Source organism: Arachis hypogaea, chromosome 13, assembly GCF_003086295.3.
Source record: "Arachis hypogaea cultivar Tifrunner chromosome 13, arahy.Tifrunner.gnm2.J5K5, whole genome shotgun sequence".
NCBI lineage: Eukaryota > Viridiplantae > Streptophyta > Magnoliopsida > Fabales > Fabaceae > Arachis > Arachis hypogaea.
The window spans coordinates 5,637,757-5,660,763 of NC_092048.1; the positions used below are offsets into that span (position 1 = coordinate 5,637,757).

At 30.7% G+C, this 23,007-nt stretch overlaps 3 protein-coding genes across 3 annotated transcripts; all 3 read right to left on the minus strand.

Moving 5' to 3' along the window:
- Positions 1 to 576: 576 nt before the first annotated feature.
- Positions 577 to 4,215, minus strand: LOC112736729 (polyadenylate-binding protein RBP47B'). Its single transcript, XM_025786296.3, has 7 exons — positions 3,526 to 4,215; positions 3,161 to 3,225; positions 2,941 to 3,071; positions 2,580 to 2,670; positions 1,217 to 1,372; positions 1,037 to 1,119; positions 577 to 933 (listed from the first exon to the last, which is right to left on the minus strand). Exons 1-7 carry the CDS (start codon positions 4,118 to 4,120, stop codon positions 843 to 845), a joined length of 1,212 nt encoding a protein of 403 aa, XP_025642081.1. The 5' UTR covers positions 4,121 to 4,215; the 3' UTR covers positions 577 to 842.
- Positions 4,216 to 5,431: 1,216 nt separating this feature from the next.
- LOC112736730 (uncharacterized) lies at positions 5,432 to 7,290 on the minus strand. The gene has a single exon (XM_025786297.3). The coding sequence runs from the start codon at positions 7,103 to 7,105 to the stop codon at positions 5,624 to 5,626; it is 1,482 nt and encodes a 493-aa protein (XP_025642082.1). The 5' UTR covers positions 7,106 to 7,290; the 3' UTR covers positions 5,432 to 5,623.
- Positions 7,291 to 21,195: 13,905 nt separating this feature from the next.
- On the minus strand, positions 21,196 to 22,320 carry LOC112736731 (uncharacterized). The gene has a single exon (XM_025786299.3). It carries the CDS (start codon positions 22,216 to 22,218, stop codon positions 21,433 to 21,435), a length of 786 nt encoding a protein of 261 aa, XP_025642084.1. The 5' UTR covers positions 22,219 to 22,320; the 3' UTR covers positions 21,196 to 21,432.
- Positions 22,321 to 23,007: the final 687 nt, after the last annotated feature.

Sequence of the window (23,007 nt, forward strand, 5' to 3'; positions counted from 1 at the left end):
AATATTTTTTTTTTTTACATAAAAGTCAGTTCTATTTTAAATTATCATCAAGTTATATAATAATGTTGCATTTTATTTTGTAACCCGCGAGTAGGATCAGGTACCCGTAGGTTAAGAACGGGTGGGATTAGGATTGGCTCCAAACCCTACCCTACCCTATCCATTGCCACCCCTATTCACCATCATTAGTATTATTTATTTATTTAAGAGTGATTAAGAAATCAAGATTCTTAGGTCTACAAAATATGTTATATATACGTATGTATATCATATGTATACAGAGATGATAAGTGTTTATAGCTTCCTTTCCTTTTCTGATTATGTGGTTGCTGGACTGGAGAATTATGAGCTGCAATATCATCAGCCAGATATTTATAAATAAAATAATTATAACAAATCAAACCAGAAAATAAATATCCGAAGACAACATAGATGTCTTTGTTATGAACTTATGATACATCAAGTGTAGTTAGTTGCAGACACGGAGTTAATGAGAATTAGGGCTATATTCTTGTCACATTAATTCAACTATTAGTTATAGATATCAATGCTGAATCAACAAAAAGCAATATAGTGTAATAAAAACAAAAAACAGAAGTCACATTCAATGATGTATTATAGAACAAAATTACACTATTTGCATGATGATGAAACAGAATATTCTAAGTTCTACACCTCATCAATCTAACTATTTCATGCTCTTCTCACTCTACTAATGATAAATATAAAACTGCTATAATGAATTCTAGAACTACTACTTATTGTACAAAAACAGAAAGTAAAATGCATGTTCGCATTATCCGCTTGTTTGACATTTACATGTCCAATAACACAAATACATGCTAAGCTTGTTGTACGAATGGCGAGGTTTTTTGCCACAGATGACGTCCTAAAATGGCACTTCCATGTACTGAGAGATATGCAGCATTTAACCTGACAAAACAATTAAAAAATCCATCATAATTATTCATATATAAATACACTATCAACCAAATTTCAAGGTTTTAGCTTTTAAATGGGAATAAGAATAGCTTACTTATCTACATCAGGCATTGCAAGAGGATCATACAACTCCTCTGAAGGAACAGACATAACTGACATGTCTTGAGCCCCTTCAACCTGAAAATAAAGACGAGCAATTCATTTGCATGAGTAGTGTGATGAAATCGTTTTCTGCCACAAGAGCCAGTATGTATACTAAATTTTAGGTACTAACCTGTTGGGGGTATTGCGCATAACCAGCATATGCACCATATGCATACAATGAAGGATCTTGAGTAGCTCCATAAGCATAGGCTTCATAACCCTGGCCGTACCCATAGTAGGCACTCCATTGATTTGGATCCATCTGTTGCCCCCAGCTACCAGGATCCTGGAATGGTTTCAATAAAAAAATTTGTTAGTGCTAATATAATTCTGCATCGAAAAACAAGAAATGTGAACCCTACATACCAGCAATTCAATGAGAAAATCAGCAATTCAAACTCATTCGTACGTGTGAATCTAGAATTCTAACGACGTTTATGTTATAAAGGAGAAACACAGGAAAGTCCTGAATGCTGAGAATTAAACATCAAAAGGAATGAATCTTATATTATTGTAGCATGGTAGTACATTTGCTACTGGCCATCCTCATCATTGGAGAATTAATAAATCAATATCTTTCAATAAATATAACTTATTTTTATTTTCACATGCAGGAAAAAGGGGAAATACATGTAATAAAACACACCTACTTCACTGTTTTTCATTTATACCGTGTCACAACAAAATTTATCTACTCAGTATTGATGAATGTTTTCATTTATCATCCTGAATGAAAGGGTGGGGGTGGGAAAGTTGTGCCACTCCAAGGTTATGATAAGCCAGAAAATGCAGCAAGGGCTCATAACAAGCTAATTAAAATCTTGCAACAAAAATTGAGCCTAAAACCTTTCTACTGACCATTTAAAGCCTTAAGGATTTAATGTAAATAAGTAATTATGATTTGGTACTGAACTTTGTTTTCTTGTTCCTCTTATGCTACTTAGCTCGGGCTATGTTACATAGTCAGTCCCAAGCCCAGACGGGGAAGGTTGTGTTAGGGTTGCAATAGCCCGTGTATAACCTTGTCGCATCCCTATGCATGGCCACGACACAGTGACATCTTTGGATCCATGTGTGTTAGGCCCTAGACAGCCCATGAAAAACTTTGACCGGTCACAATGCATAGACACGACGCAATGATGTCTTTGGATCCATGTAGCCAACCCCATCTATTGGGAAAAAGGCTTTGTTTAGGTTCAGGTTCAGGTAACTCTTTGCTACTTGTTGGAATGGCTTGTAAATTTGTAATGATCATAGTATCAAGTAGTTGAGCCTAAACTTATATTCAAAACATGCACTTCCTACCAAATCACTAAACATGGCAACACATACTAAAGGCTCATCAAAATTATCCTAGAACCAAGATGTTTTGATACACAATGTAGCAGCTCCTAAAATTAAAATGCATGACATAGTACAAGACTACACACATGCACAGGTCACAGCATGACAAACTAAAATTCACTTGGTCAAAAAGTTAAGGGTAAAATCACCTGTCTAGTTGTACTAGCCCAAGAAAGTTGAACCACTTGTTGACCTACCACCTTCCCCTGCATCTTCTGAATGGCTTCTTCAGCAGAAGCTCTACATACACAAGTGGTCAGAGAGTTTAAAAGACCGCATAACAGGAGAAAGAAAAAAGAAATAGGAAAAACACCCTAAAAAAGGGATTGTTTAAAGACCTCACAAGATGCAGTGTAACATCAGGCCACATGAAACTTACTGCCTTGGAAAGCGGAGGGTAGATACAAACAATCAAAATAATATCATTACCTCTTTAGTTTCAAAATACTAGAGAGCAATCACATAAAATATTCAAATGTTAGAAAAGACTAAGGGAAAAGAAAGGAAAACCTAGTCCCAAATTGAACAAAACCAAATCCTTTGCCAGCATGAACTTTGATAGACACAATATCCCCAAATTGCATAAAGGCTTGCTTCAGCTCCTCCTCCGTGACATTAAGATCCAAATTACCAACATAAACCTTGCAAAACACAGCAATGTTAGACAATATTACAAATTAAAAAAAAAAATGAAAACCATAAAAATTGCATCTATATGATCATTACTCACCGTGGTATTATTCATATCATATTCCGGCGGAACTGGAGCAGTATACGCTGGGACTGGATACATTGCTGCCACAAACATCCATTGACATATAAGTCTCTCTTCCACGTTATGCTCAAGTGAAATAGCACAATAGTAAAAGCAAACATACACAAACTAGTCTAATTGACAGAACAAACCACATAACACATACCAGTCTAATTAACATTTAAGTTATGTGTGCATTGAAACAACACATTGCCTTCACTAACTGGATTTCAATTATATTAACAATAACTACTACTTAACCCTGCGTTTAACATAGAATAAAGAATAAAGTTGAACAATTCAATAAGTGAATTTGAGTTGAGTTATCTAACAACATTTACCTTTAGCTGGAGCATACTGCTGCTGAAAGGCGGTGGTTTTCTTGGGTGTAGCAGCGCTAATACGCATGGGCCTGGTGGAGCAATAAACTCCATTCATCTCCGACATGGCGCGGTTCCTCTCGTTCTCATCGGCGAATTTAACGAAACCATAGCCCTTGGATCGACCAGTGTTAGGGTCCGTAACGACCTTGGCGCCTCTAACGGAAGGGTAATTGGCGCGAAAAGTCTCCTGGAGGAGGTAATCAGTGACGTCAGGGGCGAGGTCGCCGACGAAGATGGAGTGGTCGGGGCCGGCGTCGGGCCTGCGGTCGCCGACGCCGAAGGAGGCCCAATTGAGGCGGAAGTTGTGGTCGGTGCCGGGCATGGGAGTGCCGTTGTAGGAATGGAGAACGCGCTCGGCGGCGGCGTGGGAGAGGAACTCGACAAAGCCGTAGCCTTCGGGGTGGCCGGTGAGCTTGTTGCGGATGATCTTAATGGAAACAACTTCGCCGGTGTGTGCGAAGCACTGAGTGAGGTATGATTCGTCCACCCAGTACTGAAGGTCTCCAATCCATAGCGTTCGCACTTCCTCCAGCGTCGTTGGTACCCCTGCCATACTCAACTGCCCTCAATCACACTCACGTTCTAGCGGCGCCACCCCTAACCCTTTCTTTCATTTCTTTTCTTTTCTTTCTTTTCTTTCTTTCTTTTTTTCGGGCCTAAACTTATAATGTATTTAAAACAGACAACGAACAAAAATGACATAAACTTAGGCCCAAAACAATTCACGATAAAAAAAAATCAGCTCCATGTCGATTTAGGTATGCTTATTGTTAGGAGCAAATATCTTTACCAGTGATCTCTCACAATTCAAAAGTCTTTAATCAATTCTTAACTATTTAATTAATTAATCTAATTGATTCATCATTATTCAAATAATTAAACTAAGCAGTCTCTATAAATAATGACCAACTGATGTGTCAAAGATCGTTTAGATTAATTATTTAAATTGTTAGAAATCGGATTAAAATTTTTGAATTATAAAAAATTATTTTGTTTTTCGGATAAATAATTTTAGACTAATTATTTTATCTTTTTGCATATATAACTTTAATAGTATGTCATAAAACTATTTTTCTTAAAAATTTAAGTGACAAAAAAATAACATAAATAATTATATCTTTAATTACTCATTTTAAAAGGTGTACACAAAACTCCAAAAAAATATGGATCGATAAAGAATAATATTGACATCATTTCTCTAGAATTTTTTTTTTTTTTTTTTTTGGACATGGTGAGTACCGGAAAACCGGCCACACCAAAGAGGAGAATTAAACGAGACATATTGGATAACCATAACTCAACTGTTTGCTAACTTTTTAAGTTGTTTTTTTATATATGTTGGAGGCCCATTTTATTTCTCAGTTAATAACTTTACTGAAACATCAATTCTAAATATAGATGGATAAAAAAGTGGAATTTAACTTGAATGCCTCCTTTACGTAAGGTGTAATTGCGAGCTAATTATTAGTTAATTTGGCAGAATTTTCTGGATTTATTATATCTTTAAAAACAGTATTTGTAATATGATTATCAGATAAAGCTTTTTCAGAAAGTAAATATTTGATCATTAATAGGTAAAAAATTATTATCCTGTAGTGCAGATATTATTGGAAATTTATATTAAACAGTACGTTATACTTTTTTATTTTTTTTTAAAATTAATGTTTGCCATGATAGCGCACGTAAGTGTCTTGACTGTCTTCAACGTTCATTTTATTTTCTCTTTCGAAGCGTGCGCCAGCCAAACTAGAAGGAACCAGTTTTTGCTGCTTGCATTGTTTGTAAAAATATTAAGTGAATTTCACTGAGATCTTATGATCATATGCAAATAATGAAATAGAATTCTAACCACACTGCGTTAGGATTTCATGAAAATATGATAATCAATTGAAAAATAAAGATACATTCATATATAATAATGACTAGGTTCTACTTGCCTTATATGGCGTAGAACCTTTTATTAATGACCGCTTAAAATAAATACGTAGAGAAACCATAATAATGTTGAACATAATATTATTGAAAGAATTCAAATTAAAGCACTTTTCATGCAAGCTTAATACTTGGGAGGCGGAGGTGAAGTGTAGAGATAGGCTTTCTTTGGTGGAGGTGGTGGAGAATTGTAAATGTAAGGAGGAGGAGGTGAAGGTGAAGGTAGTGGTGGAGACTTGTAGATATATGGTGGAGGAGGTGATGGAGAAGGTGGAGGTGGTGACTTGTAAACATATGGCGGTGGAGGTGAAGGAGATGGTGGAGGTGGAGACTTATAGACATAGGGTGGAGGCGGTGAAGGAGATGGTGGGGGAGGAGAATTGTAAACATATGGTGGAGGTGGTGATGGAGATGGTGGTGGAGGAGACTTGTACACGTATGGAGGTGGTGGTGAAGGCGATGGAGGTGGTGGTGACTTGTAGACATATGGAGGTGGTGGCGAAGGCGATGGTGGAGGAGGGGACTTGTAAACATATGGTGGAGGTGGTGAAGGTGATGGTGGAGGTGGAGACTTATAGAGATAGGGAGGAGGCGGAGAGGGAGAAGGAGGAGGAGGAGACTTGTAGACATATGGAGGAGGTGGTGATGGAGATGGAGGTGGTGGTGACTTATAAATATATGGAGGTGGTGGTGATGGAGAAGGAGGAGGAGGAGACTTGTATATATATGGTGGTGGTGGTGATGGGGATGGAGGTGGTGGAGACTTGTAGACATATGGAGGAGGTGGAGATGGAGATGGTGGTGGTGGAGACTTGTAAACATATGGTGGAGGTGGTGATGGAGAAGGAGGAGGAGGAGACTTGTAAACATATGGTGGTGGTGGTGATGGGGATGGAGGTGGTGGTGACTTATAGATATAGGGAGGTGGTGGTGATGGCGATGGTGGAGGAGGAGACTTGTAGATATATGGAGGTGGTGGTGAAGGTGATGGTGGAGGAGGAGATTTGTAAACATATGGTGGTGGTGGTGATGGGGATGGAGGTGGTGGCGACTTATAGACATAGGGAGGTGGTGGTGAAGGTGATGGTGGGGGTGGAGATTTATAGACATATGGAGGTGGTGGTGATGGGGATGGAGGTGGTGGTGACTTGTAAATATATGGAGGAGGTGGAGATGGAGAAGGTGGAGGTGGTGACTTATAGACATATGGGGGAGGTGGTGATGGAGATGGAGGTGGTGGTGACTTATAGATATATGGAGGTGGTGGTGACGGAGAAGGTGGGGGTGGTGATTTATAGACGTATGGAGGTGGTGGAGAAGGAGAAGGTGGAGGAGGAGACTTGTAATAATAGGGAGGAGGTGGCGAGGGAGAAGGTGGTGGTGGAGACTTGTAAACGTATGGAGATGGAGGAGGAGGAGACTTGTAGAGATAAGGTGGGTGAGGTTCATGTGCGGGTGGCGCCGCCTGTGGAGCTGGGTGATAGGGAGAGTTGCCTCCATAATAAGGAGTGTCATCATGACGAGCAGCAACATTAATAGCAATTAAGCAAAATGCTAATGCATAAATGAGGGGAGGCAAGTGCCTCCATCTCATTGAGGTTCCCATACTAACTCTTGTTAAGTGTTAAACCCTATTTAGTCCTCCTCCCCTTACTACAACACTATATATTTCTTGCTTGGCATAGTGAGGATTGTAACCCTTTATATACTGCAACCATCTAATACCTTGACTTACAAGAATTATTTGTTAAATACATTAACAGACTGGCTTCTCATTAGTTTTCTTTCAACTTGATGTGGCTTCCATAAAACAAAGTTCACATTTTCCACAAATGGTGGATATATAGGAAATAACAAAGTCAAAGTTATTAGAGAGGGTTGGTGATGGCATACGCACGGCTGAAGAACGAGTTTTTCAGATTACAACCGCGTAAGGGCGGCAGACAATTCTGATTATTTCCTTTCTTTTTATATTTGCATTGTTCTATATGCATTCTTTTTATTAATTCTGTGTTTAATCATACTTTCTTTTCTCAAAATGTTAATATATGTCTAATACTATATACTTAAAGCACCGGATCATATGGAGGAGTAAACATTTAATTTCTCAAATTAATTAGTAGGCTTAGATACGGGAAAAGTATGAGGAGCCAATGGAATATTTGTACAATGTATACAATGGAGATTTAGAGAGTATTAGAGATATAATAATTAATGTTACTTTTTTCCATTAGCTGAATTTTTTGGAATGAGTGGTATCATGATATGGTATTAGAACTCTAAATTCAAAGTCAATTACTAACTTTCTCTAATATGTCTTTTTAATTTCTTTATACTTTGATTTATTTATTCTTTGATCCACATTTAGCAATATATATTTCTGGATGGAAAAGTCTAGGGGCAACAATTTTAAAGAATTTTGGCCAACATGTAATCAGCGGAGAAAGGTGAGCCATTAGATGAAATTTCACACCAATCTCACACCATCAAATCATCATTGATGACTAATTAATGGCTAACAATCACAAAAATTGCTGCCCCTAGCATTGCTCTTTCTGGATTATAAAAACGCGTTATTAGTGATATATATTTGCTTTTGTGCTCACATTTTTGTCGGTGAATAATGTTTAAATTGCTTCAAAAAAAAATAATCAATAACATCCTTGTCAATGTGCTAACAAAATATAAACCATGATGACATATGGTAGAAAACTATAATTGTGTGTAATTAACTTGAGTATGATTACTTTTTACTCCTATATATATATATATGCAAAAAACAAAAACAAAAAATGTTAAGACTATAAAAATTTATTATTTTTTATTATTACTTATCCATCAACTAATTTTTTTATTTTAATAATTCAAAAACATACTCTTAAATATTATTTATCAAATAATAACAAAAAATAATAAATTTTAATAACTCTATAACATTTCTCAAACAAAAAATGTAAGCAGACTGTGTGGTACGGCCTAATTGAGTCTAATTTGGGAGGGATTGTGGTCTATATCCATAAAAATTTCAAAACAAAGTGATTATATGTGTTAAATACTAGTCACAGTTTAATATATAAATTAAAATTCATTTTTGATAGATAAACACTAAAATTAATTATTAAAATAAAATAAATATTAGAATATAAAATACATATTTTTAATATGTTAAATTATATATGTATATATAATATTGATAACTAATTTTAATATACAAATAATATTTTTGATTAAAATCTAGTTGACATTCTAGTAGAATTATAAAAGCCAATGAGTTATAGTTCAAATGACATAGTCTCTCCATACTCAATTAAGAGGTTGCGAATTCGAGTCTCCTATGTTTGATAAAAAAAAAATTCTAGTAGAATTATAAAAAGACAATAACATATATGTGTTTTTACTTCAATTTTATTTTTCGTTCATTTGATTGGTCTCTCTAATTACTAATGTTCTGACAGTATTTTATTAATTTACCCACTTAATTAGAGAAAATCAACTCTTTTTGTGCAACAAAAAATTTAAAAAAAATGAAACAATAAAAGATAAGAAAGAGAGGGAAAAAAAAGGAAAAAGAACAAAATTAATCGAATGTTGATTGGAAAAAAACTGATTCTGAATTCTTTTCCTCTTAATTTGAGACAATTAAAACTTCAAGAATTAAACTTTTTATTTTCAACAAATATGTATATATACACAATAGTTAATTTTTAGTGTACACCTACTAATTTTTTAAAAAGTAAAACATCCTTAGCAAAAAAAATATTTATATTCATTTTCAACTCTTCCACAATTTATTAATGACTTAATTAGATGCAGCCCTAGAGGCTTTTGTTAAATCCTCTCCTTATAATAGTAGTAATTAGAGATAAACAATATAGTTGACTAGCAGCGCAAGTTTTGCAACTGTGGAGGTCTTGGGGTTTGACATGCTAACGTCCCCTTTCTCATTGGCCAACACATAATATAATTAATTAATTATTGTATTTTACTATTTTGTAGTGTTGTTTATTACTTTTATCATGTGAGGGTCTATATATTTTATTTTGGAATTTCATGATAATGATAATATAGTTTTATGTTTCAGATTATCATGGAAGCACGAACCGAAAGGAACCTCTATCTATATCCTTTGATATAATGTATGCCATGTTCATGCATGTATACTCCAATAACACTTGATGACATAACATTAAACTAACTAATAATAATTATAATTTCCTTGCAAGAATCTTTGGCATGAAAATATATATTTACCATTTATTGTTATTATTATTGTTTTATATTTATCATTTATTGTTATTTTTTCTTTTTTATAAAAGATAGAGAGATTTGAATCCGCAATCTCTTAGATGAGTATGAGGAGACTATACCATTTGAATTATAACTCATTAACTATTTTTATTGATTGGTAGTTCATTTTTATTATAAATAATGTTATATATCTAAATTTTTTTGTTAATTAAGTTTAACTAAATTAGTTTAACATAACAAAAATTAATTATAACTAATATTATTTTAAATTTTATTATTTAATTTAATTAAATTTAATTCATATAAAGACTTAGATATGTAATATTACTCTTTTATTATACGACAAAATTATTTTGTTAATTTATGCCTCATTAATTAGTATAATCTATAGGTAAAATATAAATCAGACTCGGAGGTGAGGCAAGCAAATTGATATTTGTTGATTCATTTATACCTCAACATGGTATTTGTTAGAGAATTATTAAAATCAATTTAGATAAAGTAGTATTATTTATATTTATATAATATATCTGTATATTAATTGTAAGATTTTATGTTTTTATTATTTTAATTTTTTTAACGGTTATATATATATATATATATATTCTTTGTACATTATACTTTTAACATAACTCAATAATACATAAATTTTTTTTTTAATTTAGTCTCTTATTTTTAATATGGTATCAAAATATAAATTTTTTTTTATAAAAATTCTCTAACATTGTAGTATTATGGTAGTATATATATGGTAAAAAGATTAAAAAGAAAATTGTTTTACTGTAATAAGGTGAGAAGGAGTACTATTTTTAATGATGTAAAATTATATCTAATAGTATAGACAAATTTTTACTAGTGGCAAAATAAGATCACACTGACGAGGGTGTTTGCCCACAAAACTTCGTAGCAAATTTCCTAGGCTTTTGTTGACCACTTCTGTTTGACCATCTGTTTGCGGATGACTAGCAGAGCTAAACTGTAGGTGAGTTCCCATTTTTTTTTTTCATGAAGTCTTCCAAAAGTGACTCATAAACTTCACGTTTCGATCTGAAGTTATTGTTTGAGGGATACCATGCAAGCGCACAACCTCCTTAAAGTACAAATCTGATATGTAGGAGGCATTATCTATCTTATGACAAGGTACAAAATGAGCCATCTTCGAGAATCGGTCAACAACCACTATAATAGAAGATGTCGCTTGGGCTCAGCAATCTTGACGAGGATAACAACCCCACTATAGTGACATAGTTTAGATTCACCAATTTTGGCGAAGTTAGCAACTCCACTATGGTGAAAATAGCCATAAACTCACTTTGGTTGGCTAAGCCAAGGATGCACTTTTTACTTTCAAAGAGCCTAAAAAAAAATAAACACACTGTTTATTTCATATTCAAAAATCAATTTCAATTCTATTTCATAAATAAAAAGTATATGAGTTATTTATACTAAATAAAAATACTGGTTTCTAAAATTTGTCTAAGTGATTACCGAACACAAATAAGCTAAGGGTTGGTGAGTTTACGCGGGAATGATAATTATTTAATTAATTTTTGATAATATGAACAAAATAGGCGCGTTTTAGCTAACAACTGGATGATCATTTCTTGCACTCTGACATGATATACATAAAGTTGCAACATGTCAACACATTATATTCTTCAAATATTAGTCGACTCGTTTGTACATAAAATATTATTTTGAGATAACGATGATATAAATAAAATGCCTATGCACACCTGAAATTTATTTATTTATTTTGAAGGGACTAAAGTAAGTTTGTAAACTATATGCATAGTAGTCAGAAAATAGAATCAAAAGTCAAATAGTAAACTCTACAAGGTAGAGCAAACAAGATAATAATAATAATAATAATAATAATAATAATAATAATAATAATAATAATAATATGATGATGATGATGAAGCCATTATAAAAAGAAAAAAAGAGAAGAAGAAATTTATTTAACTTCAAGAATTAGAACGAATAAAAATCTTATTCGGTGCTGTTGCATGAGATACGAAGCAAGTCAAATTTTGGATCATACGTAACAATTATTGGGAGAATTTATGCCTTGAGGCGGTATTTTAATTTCTTTTAATATGAAGATGTAAAAAATGCAGAATATAATTATTCATGTATAATATTTCGTCATCTGTATACACAAATTATGTGTAACGTGTGTTCAAATTACACTAATATACGTGCATATGTGTGCAAAAATGAATAGAAAATAAAAAATTTAATACGTTGATTGGAGAAGATATATAAATATTGTTATATTTCTAATGTTTTATGCTGTTTTTTTAAATTAATAAAATTAAACTTTACTTTTTTAAAATAATAAAAATTTTAATATTATATCATAAAATTATTTTTTTAAAATGTAAATTAATAAATAAAAACACATAAATAATTATATCTCTAACATTGAATAATTATTTGCCAAAATTAGTTGACCTTCTAAAAATCTTTGTTATCAATTTAAATTTAACTTTCAGATATGGGCGATATATATGTGATGAAAAAAGATTTCCTAAAATTTTTTTTTGATAAGATGAGAAAAAGGAGACTTCAATAACTATCGAGCTTATAATTTTTATGATGCGTGAGTTTTATTATTTTGATTTAAAGGTAATTAGCCAATTAGGTATTTATTATTTTATTTTATTATTTTTTATTTTAAAAAATATTAATCTATGTTAGATTAGCTAAATTTAATATTTGCAGTTACGCTTAATTATTTAATTGAAATATTATTTATATAATAAATTAAAAATAGTTCAAAATTATTTATACTAGACAACTTTTAATTGGTAACATATGTAAATAATTTGTAAATCTAATTTTAAATTTAACCTTTTTGATAATTTTAGGGAGAAAATAGGATAAGAAAAAGTATAAATTTAATAAAGAACTCATTTTTAATTTGTTAGTATTAACTAATTATTTTTAAGATTTATAATTTAAAATTTAAATTTAGAATTTTATAGTTTAAAATTTAAAATTTAAAATAAAAAAATAATTTTAAAAAGTTAGTTGATGTTAATTAAAAAAAGTTAATTCACTAACATTACTCTATTGAGAAACGCTACTCTATTCTTTTTGATGGACTTAGCGGTTTGTGATTGTTGGGAATAAGTAGTATGACCACAATTCAATCAATCACGTGTCAAATAATTTGTTATTGTTATTATATTAAAATGTTAATATAATAATGTCCTTGATTAAATTTAGAAATTTATCATTGTAATAGTGATCATAATATTGAGAGATAAATCTTTTATAATTTAATCTAAATTGTTCTTGGTCATAGGATTATTAAAAAGGACATTAATAATCTGGAAAGATCAATATATATATAATGGTCTTCATTGGATGAAGATTAATAGATCTCATTTATTAAATTATATATATAGATGGTGCATATAGAGATATGACCATTTGAACTAACTCACTATGAGAATTCCTAATGGTTATAATTACCATATATTTGTCAATAGGATATTCTCAAGATGAACATAGTAATAGAGTTTCCTTTGACCTGCGACTGTTATAGAAATTAACAATGTATTTATTATACTTTGATTCCGGACACCTAATACCCTAGGGTGCTAGTTGAATGGATATTGGGTATGATTTAAATACTTGTAGAATTAATGATTAGTCAATAAGGAATCCATCAACTCTCGGTAAAGAGTTTGAGCTCTATGATTATAATGATTGAGATGAATAAAACCTTGGTCAAGGGGATTGAATGAATGAAGAAATGAGTTTCTTAAGTCATTCACAGTTCATTATAATAATGGTAACAAGTTAGAGTTTGACAATTAAAACCATACTCTAAGGTTAACCAAGAGTTGGAAAGATGGAAGGAATTATACTTTGTTCTTCTAAGGTTCTTAGTAAAAATATATTACTTCATACTATCGGGTCGTTGAGGAGTGTTGCTAGACGCCAACCTTGATTAGTAAATTTAGTATGACTAATTTACTACCCGCTTAGTATTGAACCTATGGGGTCACACACTAACGAGTGTTCTAATCTTTGCTGTAGAATTATTTAATTATTAATTTGATTTGATCAAATAAATAATTATATTAATTCAAATGGAATATTATTATATTTTTTGCTAGCACCAAGAATATAATAATAGTATGATAATTGAAAATATTATATGAGATTTGAGAATAATTAGTTATTCTATTTCTAAACTTGAATTCTAAATTTGGATGAGATCCTAACTGATTCTGTTTCAAATTGAGTTATGATATGATTCATAAATTTGAAAGATTCAAGTTTAAAATAACAAGATATGATTTAAATTTGAATCGAGAATCAAATTTAAAATCAGAAACAAATCTCATACTATATATATGTATGCCAAGAATAGAGAAAAATATGAGAAAGACAGAGAGAATAAAAGGGTTGTTATTCCTTTACCTCTAGGTACATAAATGTATGTCAGCCTAATTCTTGGAAAAGAATTTTATGGCGTGCAAAGAGTTGCAAGAGGTTTCTCAATTTAGATCAGATGTCCATTGGTCAAGGAGTTGACAGCAAAGATTGGTCTCGGTGTGGATACGCATAGTGCCTTCGTACCATCGAAGGAGAAAGTGATTTTTTACTAGCGTACATAGGTATGTAGATCTGATCTATATATTATTATTGGAATAAAGTTTAAGCACAAAATAGATCTTTAGGATTACCTTCTTTTCTTCCGCTGCGTGTTATGAACACATGGTAATCCTACAGTGGTATCAGAGCTTTGGCTTTTTGTGTTTAAATTTTATTCCTATTTTCTTAAATTTGTGAATTAATAGGATTAATTCAAATTTTTTTTAAGCATGCGATGCAGTTATTTCCATTGAGATGGTTTTCTAATAAATTAATAGTTAATTTATTTCAATGTTAATTATTTAATTGTGATTAAACTATCATTTTTTTAATATAAAAGTTATATTTATAATCAAATATTTTATTTGATTTTATTTATATATTAAATTTTATTGTGATTTTGATTACAATAAAAGGAATAAGATGTAAAATATCTTTTATTTGTTTCTTATATATATAAGTGTATATATAAAGGTCAAATTTGATTTGATAATTTTGTAAGGCTAAACGTTAGTACATGAAAAATCAAATTTTGATTTGATTATGTGTTTTGAACACTATAATTTTAGAAATTAGTTTTTCTAATATTCTTGATTATAAAGAGCGGCCTGACAACCAGGAGTTTTATTTTCAAGATACTAATCAGTATATACATTTGATGTATTAGGGATTTAATTTTATATTTACCTAGACAACCTAGGAGTATAAAATTTAATCCATGAATACTGGTAGAAATTCTCTAATAATTGAGATAAATCCTAAAAGTTAGGAGTTTGTCAAAAATAAATTTATCTCTTGTTTACAAGGAACAACCTGATAACCAGGAGACTTGTACTCAAAGATAGAATTTATTTATGCATATGATGATGTATAAGGATAATTAATTTTATACTTGAACCTAGACAACCTAGGGGTATAAAATATAATTCAGTTAAATAATTGTCTGACAACCAGATAATTATTTGAGATTATAATTGTATGTGATATAATTTAATCATATTTATTTGGAATGGGTATGAGTAACAACTTGACAACCAAGGTACTCATTCACGATTCTAAATAATTTTGTTAGAAATATAGATTTTTTATTTACTTTCATATTTTAAATTTTTAAATATGTCCACCTTTTATGTGGCATACTTGAAAGTAATATATTAAATACAATTTGAGAATTGTATTTTCAAAGGGTTATCATTGAGATAATATTCTCCAATGAAATAGACTTTGGAATGGTCAGAACTTTTGATGTATTTATAATATTATTTTACATGGGTTGTTTTGACAACCATAAGTTCTAATTTCAAAGGCCCACTATTTATTACTGAACATCTTGATAAGATGTATGGTGCCCAAAGTAAGATAGTATGACTATCAAAGATTTTATTTAAACTAGTGGGAGTATTGGGCAATATATTTTGAATTAAACAACTTTAGAAGTTGGAATGCCATTAGGCAAATGGCTTTATTGAGAATTGTTCTTGCAAGCATTTTTGGAGATTTATTTTGTTACAAACAAAATTTTCCTTAATATGATTAAGATTTGTGATCTTTTTAGAAAAATTCAACATAAGTATTGAGGATGCGAATCAAAATTGCTCTTAAGGGTTGGTTTGACCAATAATAAAAATATTGAGTATTTTTATTATAAGAGTTGTAAAGTAAAATCTCTAATATCTAATTGATATTCTATTAAATAGAGAATGAGATTCTCTCCGTGCATAAATACTAGTACTCTATGTATTCCATCATGTTTAAGAAACATGAAATTTGATTTAGTTGAATATCACTATTTGTTAAATATTTAGACTACATTTTAGAAATGTGGCTAAATTAACAAATTTCTCATTAAATCAATTTTTTACCCATACGAGATATGGAAAAGGCATAAGCTGAAACTCAAGAATATTAGAGTTTGGAGATGTCTTATATGTGTTAAGAGATTGCACAATAATAGAATTGATATTAGGTTCGATAAATGAGATTTATTGGTTACCCTAAAGAAATAATGAGATTATTTTTTCACTTTTCTTATGACAAAGTGTTTGTGATAAGAGGTTAAACTCTTTTTTAGAAAAGGGATTCCATCTTAAAGAAAGAGTGGGGGTACAATTACTTTTATTAGAATTGTATACCACTCAATAGAGGATATACTTTCTCTTGAAAGTATAAAAGGTTTGATCGTCAAACTAACTTTTTGAAAAAGTAGCCTATTTGTATAATGATACAATTCTATAAAGATAGATCTAATGGTTACTTAAATTTTTTATAATCATATTCAATAAGGATTGTCCTTAAAATACAATTATGCACTATTGTAGTGGGAGATTTCATGTTTTGAGAAAACGTGATATTTATTATGCACTAGATATATTTTACAAAAGGTCAAGCAAACATGCTCAAGAGCAAAGGTGTTTAAGGTCAAAAGAGTTTTGATAAACACAGATGTGCATTGAAAAATTATACACATGATTGATTGGCTCTAGTGCAAGTGGGAGATTATTGTGATAATAGTATGCCCAAGATCCAATCCATCATGATTGGCTCTCGTGCAAGTGGGAGATTGTTGGGAATAAGTAGTATGACCACAATTCAATCAATCACGTGTCAAATAATTTGTTATTGTTATTATATTAAAATGTTAATATAATAATGTCCTTGATTAAATTTAGAGATTTATCATTGTGATAGTGATCATAATATTGAGAGATAAATCTTTTATAATTTAATCTAAATTGTTCTTGGTCATAGGATTATTAAAAAGGACATTAATAATCCGGAAAGATCAATATATATATAATGGTCTTCATTGGATGAAGATTAATAGATCTCATTTATTAAATTATATATATAGATGGTGCATATAGAGATATGACCATTTGAACTGACTCACTATGAGAATTCCTAATGGTTATAATTACCATATATTTGTCAATAGGATATTCTCAAGATGAACATAGTAATAGAGTTTCCTTTGACCTGCGACTGTTATAGAAATTAACAATGTATTTATTATACTTTGATTCCGGACACCTAATACCCTAGGGTGCTAGTTGAATGGATATTGGGTATGATTTAAATACTTGTAGAATTAATGATTAGTCAATAAGGAATCCATCAACTCTCGGTAAAGAGTTTGAGCTCTATGATTATAATGATTGAGATGAATAAAACCTTGGTCAAGGGGATTGAATGAATGAAGAAATGAGTTTCTTAAGTCATTCACAGTTCATTATAATAATGGTAACAAGTTAGAGTTTGACAATTAAAACCATACTCTAAGGTTAACCAAGAGTTGGAAAGATGGAAGGAATTATACTTTGTTCTTCTAAGGTTCTTAGTAAAAATATATTACTTCATACTATCGGGTCGTTGAGGAGTGTTGCTAGACGCCAACCTTGATTAGTAAATTTAGTATGACTAATTTACTACCCGCTTAGTATTGAACCTATGGGGTCACACACTAACGAGTGTTCTAATCTTTGCTGTATAATTATTTAATTATTAATTTGATTTGATCAAATAAATAATTATATTAATTCAAATGGAATATTATTATATTTTTTGCTAGCACCAAGAATATAATAATAGTATGATAATTGAAAATATTATATGAGATTTGAGAATAATTAGTTATTCTATTTCTAAACTTGAATTCTAAATTTGGATGAGATCCCAACTGATTCTGTTTCAAATTGAGTTATGATATGATTCATAAATTTGAAAGATTCAAGTTTAAAATAACAAGATATGATTTAAATTTGAATCGAGAATCAAATTTAAAATCAGAAACAAATCTCATACTATATATATGTATGCCAAGAATAGAGAAAAATATGAGAAAGACAGAGAGAATAAAAGGGTTGTTATTCCTTTACCTCTAGGTACATAAATGTATGTCAGCCTAATTCTTGGAAAAGAATTTTATGGCGTGCAAAGAGTTGCAAGAGGTTTCTCAATTTAGATCAGATGTCCATTGGTCAAGGAGTTGACAGCAAAGGTTGGTCTCGGTGTGGATACGCATAGTGCCTTCGTACCATCGAAGGAGAAAGTGATTTTTTACTAGCGTACATAGGTATGTAGATCTGATCTATATATTATTATTGGAATAAAGTTTAAGCACAAAATAGATCTTTAGGATTACCTTCTTTTCTTCCGCTGCGTGTTATGAACACATGGTAATCCTACAGTGATATTTAGATTCATGAGTGGAACACAAAATAGTAACACCTTTTGTATTTTTTGTTCTTGTGTAGATAATTTGTCTTAGGTATATCTTGTTATTTTAACTTTTTTAAGGGGGATGTCGTTCTGTTTTTTTTTTTTTTTTAATTTATATGAGATATAGAATATTAGACGAGTGTGATACCTATAAAAAGCATTCTGACACACAAATTAACTAAAGATTCAATAAAATCTAATTTTAAAGTGTTGTTACAAGTATTCAGATGTCCTTTTACCTTCTATTTTATTTATCTTATATAAACTATAAGTTAATAGTAAAATTAGTTCTTAAAAAATTATTTATTTTTTAAATTGATGTTCAAAAGATTTTTTTAATTAAAATTTTTCTTTGAAAATTTTTAATTAGTCATGTTAGTTTTTTTGTTATTTTTTTTATCGATGATGTCAAAATTTATTAATGTGGCATATTTAAATGATACCACAACACACACCTAAGAGTCTTAATTGACTATTAATATAATAAATTTATAAAATTAGATCAAATTAAAACCTAATTAAAGAGAGAACTTGAGGTATTAAAATTTCTTAATTTAAAATTTATTTGATCTAATTTCATAAATTAATCATGTTAATAGTCTATTAAAACTACTAAATGTGTGTTATGATGTTAATTACTTAATGTATTATATTAATAAATTTTGATACTAATAATAATAGAAGTGACGGAAAAACACTAATTTAAAATCTTTAAATGATAAATTTAATTAAAAAAATTTTAAAAGACTAATTTAGAGAATAAGTAATTTTTTAGAGGCTAAATACTTAATAAACTATTATCTGATGGTATGACCGTTATGTGGTATAATTCAATTTTCGAATTATATGTAACTATTTTAGTGACAACTGTGAAACGTACGTGTTGCTCTTCTCAATTAATCTTTAACTGATTTTTTAAAATATTAATGAGCATGTGTAGGTAGGGGTGGCAATAGGACGGGTAAGAACGAGTTAGTTTTTGTTCTATCCGATCTCGTTTCACTCTATAATAATCCGCATAAAATTTGTCCCGTTTTTATTTGTGGATAGTAAAAAATTGAATCCTAACTCGAGTCTGCGGGTACCTGTCCTGCCCCTACTTGTCCGACCATTTCTATAATTATTAAAATTCAATAAATAAAATTAAATTTTAAAATTTACATAACCATTATCACATACGTAATATAAATTAAAGTAAAATTTTAAATATGATACAATATTATTAATTATTTTACTAATTATTTTACATATATTACACATATTATATATTAAAATTATATATATATAGGGATGGGTAGGGGTGGGTATTACCTAAACCCGGTCCTGTTTCGGCCCGTCCCGCTCAAAAACTCGCCTCGCTAAAAACTCGTCTCGATGCAGGACGGATAGGGGGTGGGTATCCACAGATTCGAGCGGTGTTGCCATCCTTATATGTAGGAATCACAGTACAATTGTATTGGGAGTTTTAACATCTATTTTAACTTTTTTTTTTAATTATAGGTTGTAATTGTTAAATTATAAATATAGAATTTAATTTTAATGCATTAATAATATAAAATATTTTACACAATTATATAATTATAATTACTCTTTTGAATGACTATTTACATAATTAATATAAAAAATAATTATTTTAATATAACATTATATAATTAGATACATATGTAAAATAATTTTATATTGACAATATATTAAAATTAAATTCATAAATATAATGGCCAAATTATGCACAACAAAGTTAGTGTCATTTATTTATGAGTCAAAAGAAATCCGACGATTTTTCTACCTAATTTCCTAATCATAATTTAGAGAAAATGATAAATAGGTCTTTAACTTTTTGATCGTAGACATTTAGGTTCTCGATAATTTGAAAATACATTTAAGTCTTTAATCTTTTTAAAATTTGAACTTATCGATCCCTCATGTTCATTTAAGTTCTTGACCTTTTCAAAATCTGGACTTATCGATCTCTCATGTTCACTTAGATCTGTCAGATTTAACAGAAAAATCAAACGTGACTCTCGTTGTACTGACCTGGTTGATACGGATGTACACGTGAGAGAGTTTTTAAAATTGGACAAATTAAACTCAGAGATCGATATGTTCAGATTTTGAAGAGGTCAGAGACTTAAATATATTTTTAAATTTTTAGGAACTTAAATGTCCGGAGACCAAAAAATTAGGGATCGATTCATCCTTTTCTCTATAACTGTCAGATACATGACCAAATTAATTTTAAACCCTAAACTATATGTAAGGACATGAGGCTGCATTATATATTTGTACAATGATGATAAATTTGAGATAGATTTTAAAAATCTACGAATAATTATGCCTAAAGATTACATTATTTTTGAAAAGTTTTATCTCTGCGAAGAATCGTATCGTTTTAAAGAGTTATTTTTCTTCCAGAATATACTATTTATTTATAGAATATGTGCCTTAAGTACAAAAATCATAATATAAAAAACGGATAACAATAATTTATCTGCAGAAGAAAAATTCTTAGGTTTTGTAATTAAGAATAACTTAGTATTCTTATTTTAATCTATTAATTATATCTACTATATATGTACGTAATACGGTAATAGATATAGTATATGGAAATTTGATACATGAAATCAAAACGAATATCTGAATTAATTAATTGAAAGGATAGTGGTACACACACATATAGTGACACAACATAGTCCACATTCATAGTGTGGAGTACTTAGTTGTGGACTCTCTATTATTTATCCATGCTCGATTACAAACTTCAACAATCATGTGTATTGAATAGCACAATGCTAATAGTAAAACTTTTAAAAGGAAAAAGAAAAAATAAATAAATTGTACTTAGTGCAAGCTTAATTATCCGTACACCGGCGGTGGGGGTGAGTTATAGAGGTAGGGATGATATGGCGGAGGTGATGGAGACGGTGGGGGTGGGGATTTGTATATATAATGAGGAGGTGGTGAATATGATGGTGGTGGCGGTGACTTGTAAACATATGGTGGAGGAGGTGATGGAGAAGGTGGAGGTGGAGATTTATATATGTATGGAGGAGGTGGTGAAGGTGATGGTGGTGGTGGTGACTTGTATATATAGGGGGGTGGAGGCGAAGGAGAAGGTGGAGGTGGAGACTTGTAAATATATGGTGGAGGAGGCGAAGGAGATGGTGGTGGAGGAGACTTGTATACATATGGAGGTGGTGGTGATGGTGAAGGCGGAGGTGGAGACTTATAAATATATGGAGGAGGTGGTGATGGAGACGGGGGAGGTGGAGACTTATAAACATATGGTGGTGGTGGTGGTGATGGAGATGGCGGAGGTGGAGAGTTGTACACATATGGAGGAGGCGGTGGAGAGTTATAAAGATAGGGAGATGGAGGTGGAGATTTGTGGTGGCCATAATAAGGAGGTAAAGAAGGTGGGAATTTGTAATGAAATGGTGGCGGTTTGTAGTAATAGGGAGGTGGATGTTCTTCATCATGATATGGGGGAGTTGGATGGGGATAAAAGTAGTATGGTGGTTGCTTCCCTTCATAGATAGGATTGTCATCAATGGCAGCAACGTTGTTAATAGCAATTAGACAAAATGCTAATGCATACATCATGAGTTGAGGCCAATGCCTTCGCCTCATTGAGGTTTCCATCTATCTTCTCTTGTGTGTTTATAACTTTGAACACTTCTAGTCTTTTCTTCTTGCTTGGTAAAGTAAGGATTGTAATTGATCCTTTATATAGTGTTAGCCTTCAATGGCAGCTTAGAGATAGATTACATGAAATAATGGATTAAAAAACTGCCCTAATAATGAGTTAAAATGTCACCTAACACTGCAGATGTTAATATTTTTTATATTTCAACATCAAAGTTTAATTTACAAAGTCAAGAAGAGTGCGTGCAAGGTATATAACTATATATGATGATGGCATTTGGCTGAACAAGTACACGGTAGATTTGTTCAATATCTTTAGATAAAACGTGTTTTGGAGGATACAGCTCATATATGTATAATATTACGAGGAGTGCTAGGAGACCAACACTTTTATTAAATTTTGGCCAGCACTTAACCATCAAAAGGAAATTGAATGATTCTACACTATTAAATGTAATCTCACACCATTAAAAATATCATTGATGACTAAAAACCACAAAATCTGTTAGCTCTCTAGACTTTCTCTAATATTATTTCATTTTAAAATAGTTTTACACGACCCTTTATTTTTGTTGATATAAAAGTTAATTTGATAAGTTATTTATATTTTTCTTTAAGAAGTGTTTAAAGCTTAACATATTTTTACTCTCATAAGATGATTAATGTCCAACCATTTTAAACATTTTATATTAAAAAATAAAAAATATTATTTATACGTTAAAATTAACTATTAAAATAAAATCAGTTAAAATATATTTATATATAAATATGTATTATTTAACTCAT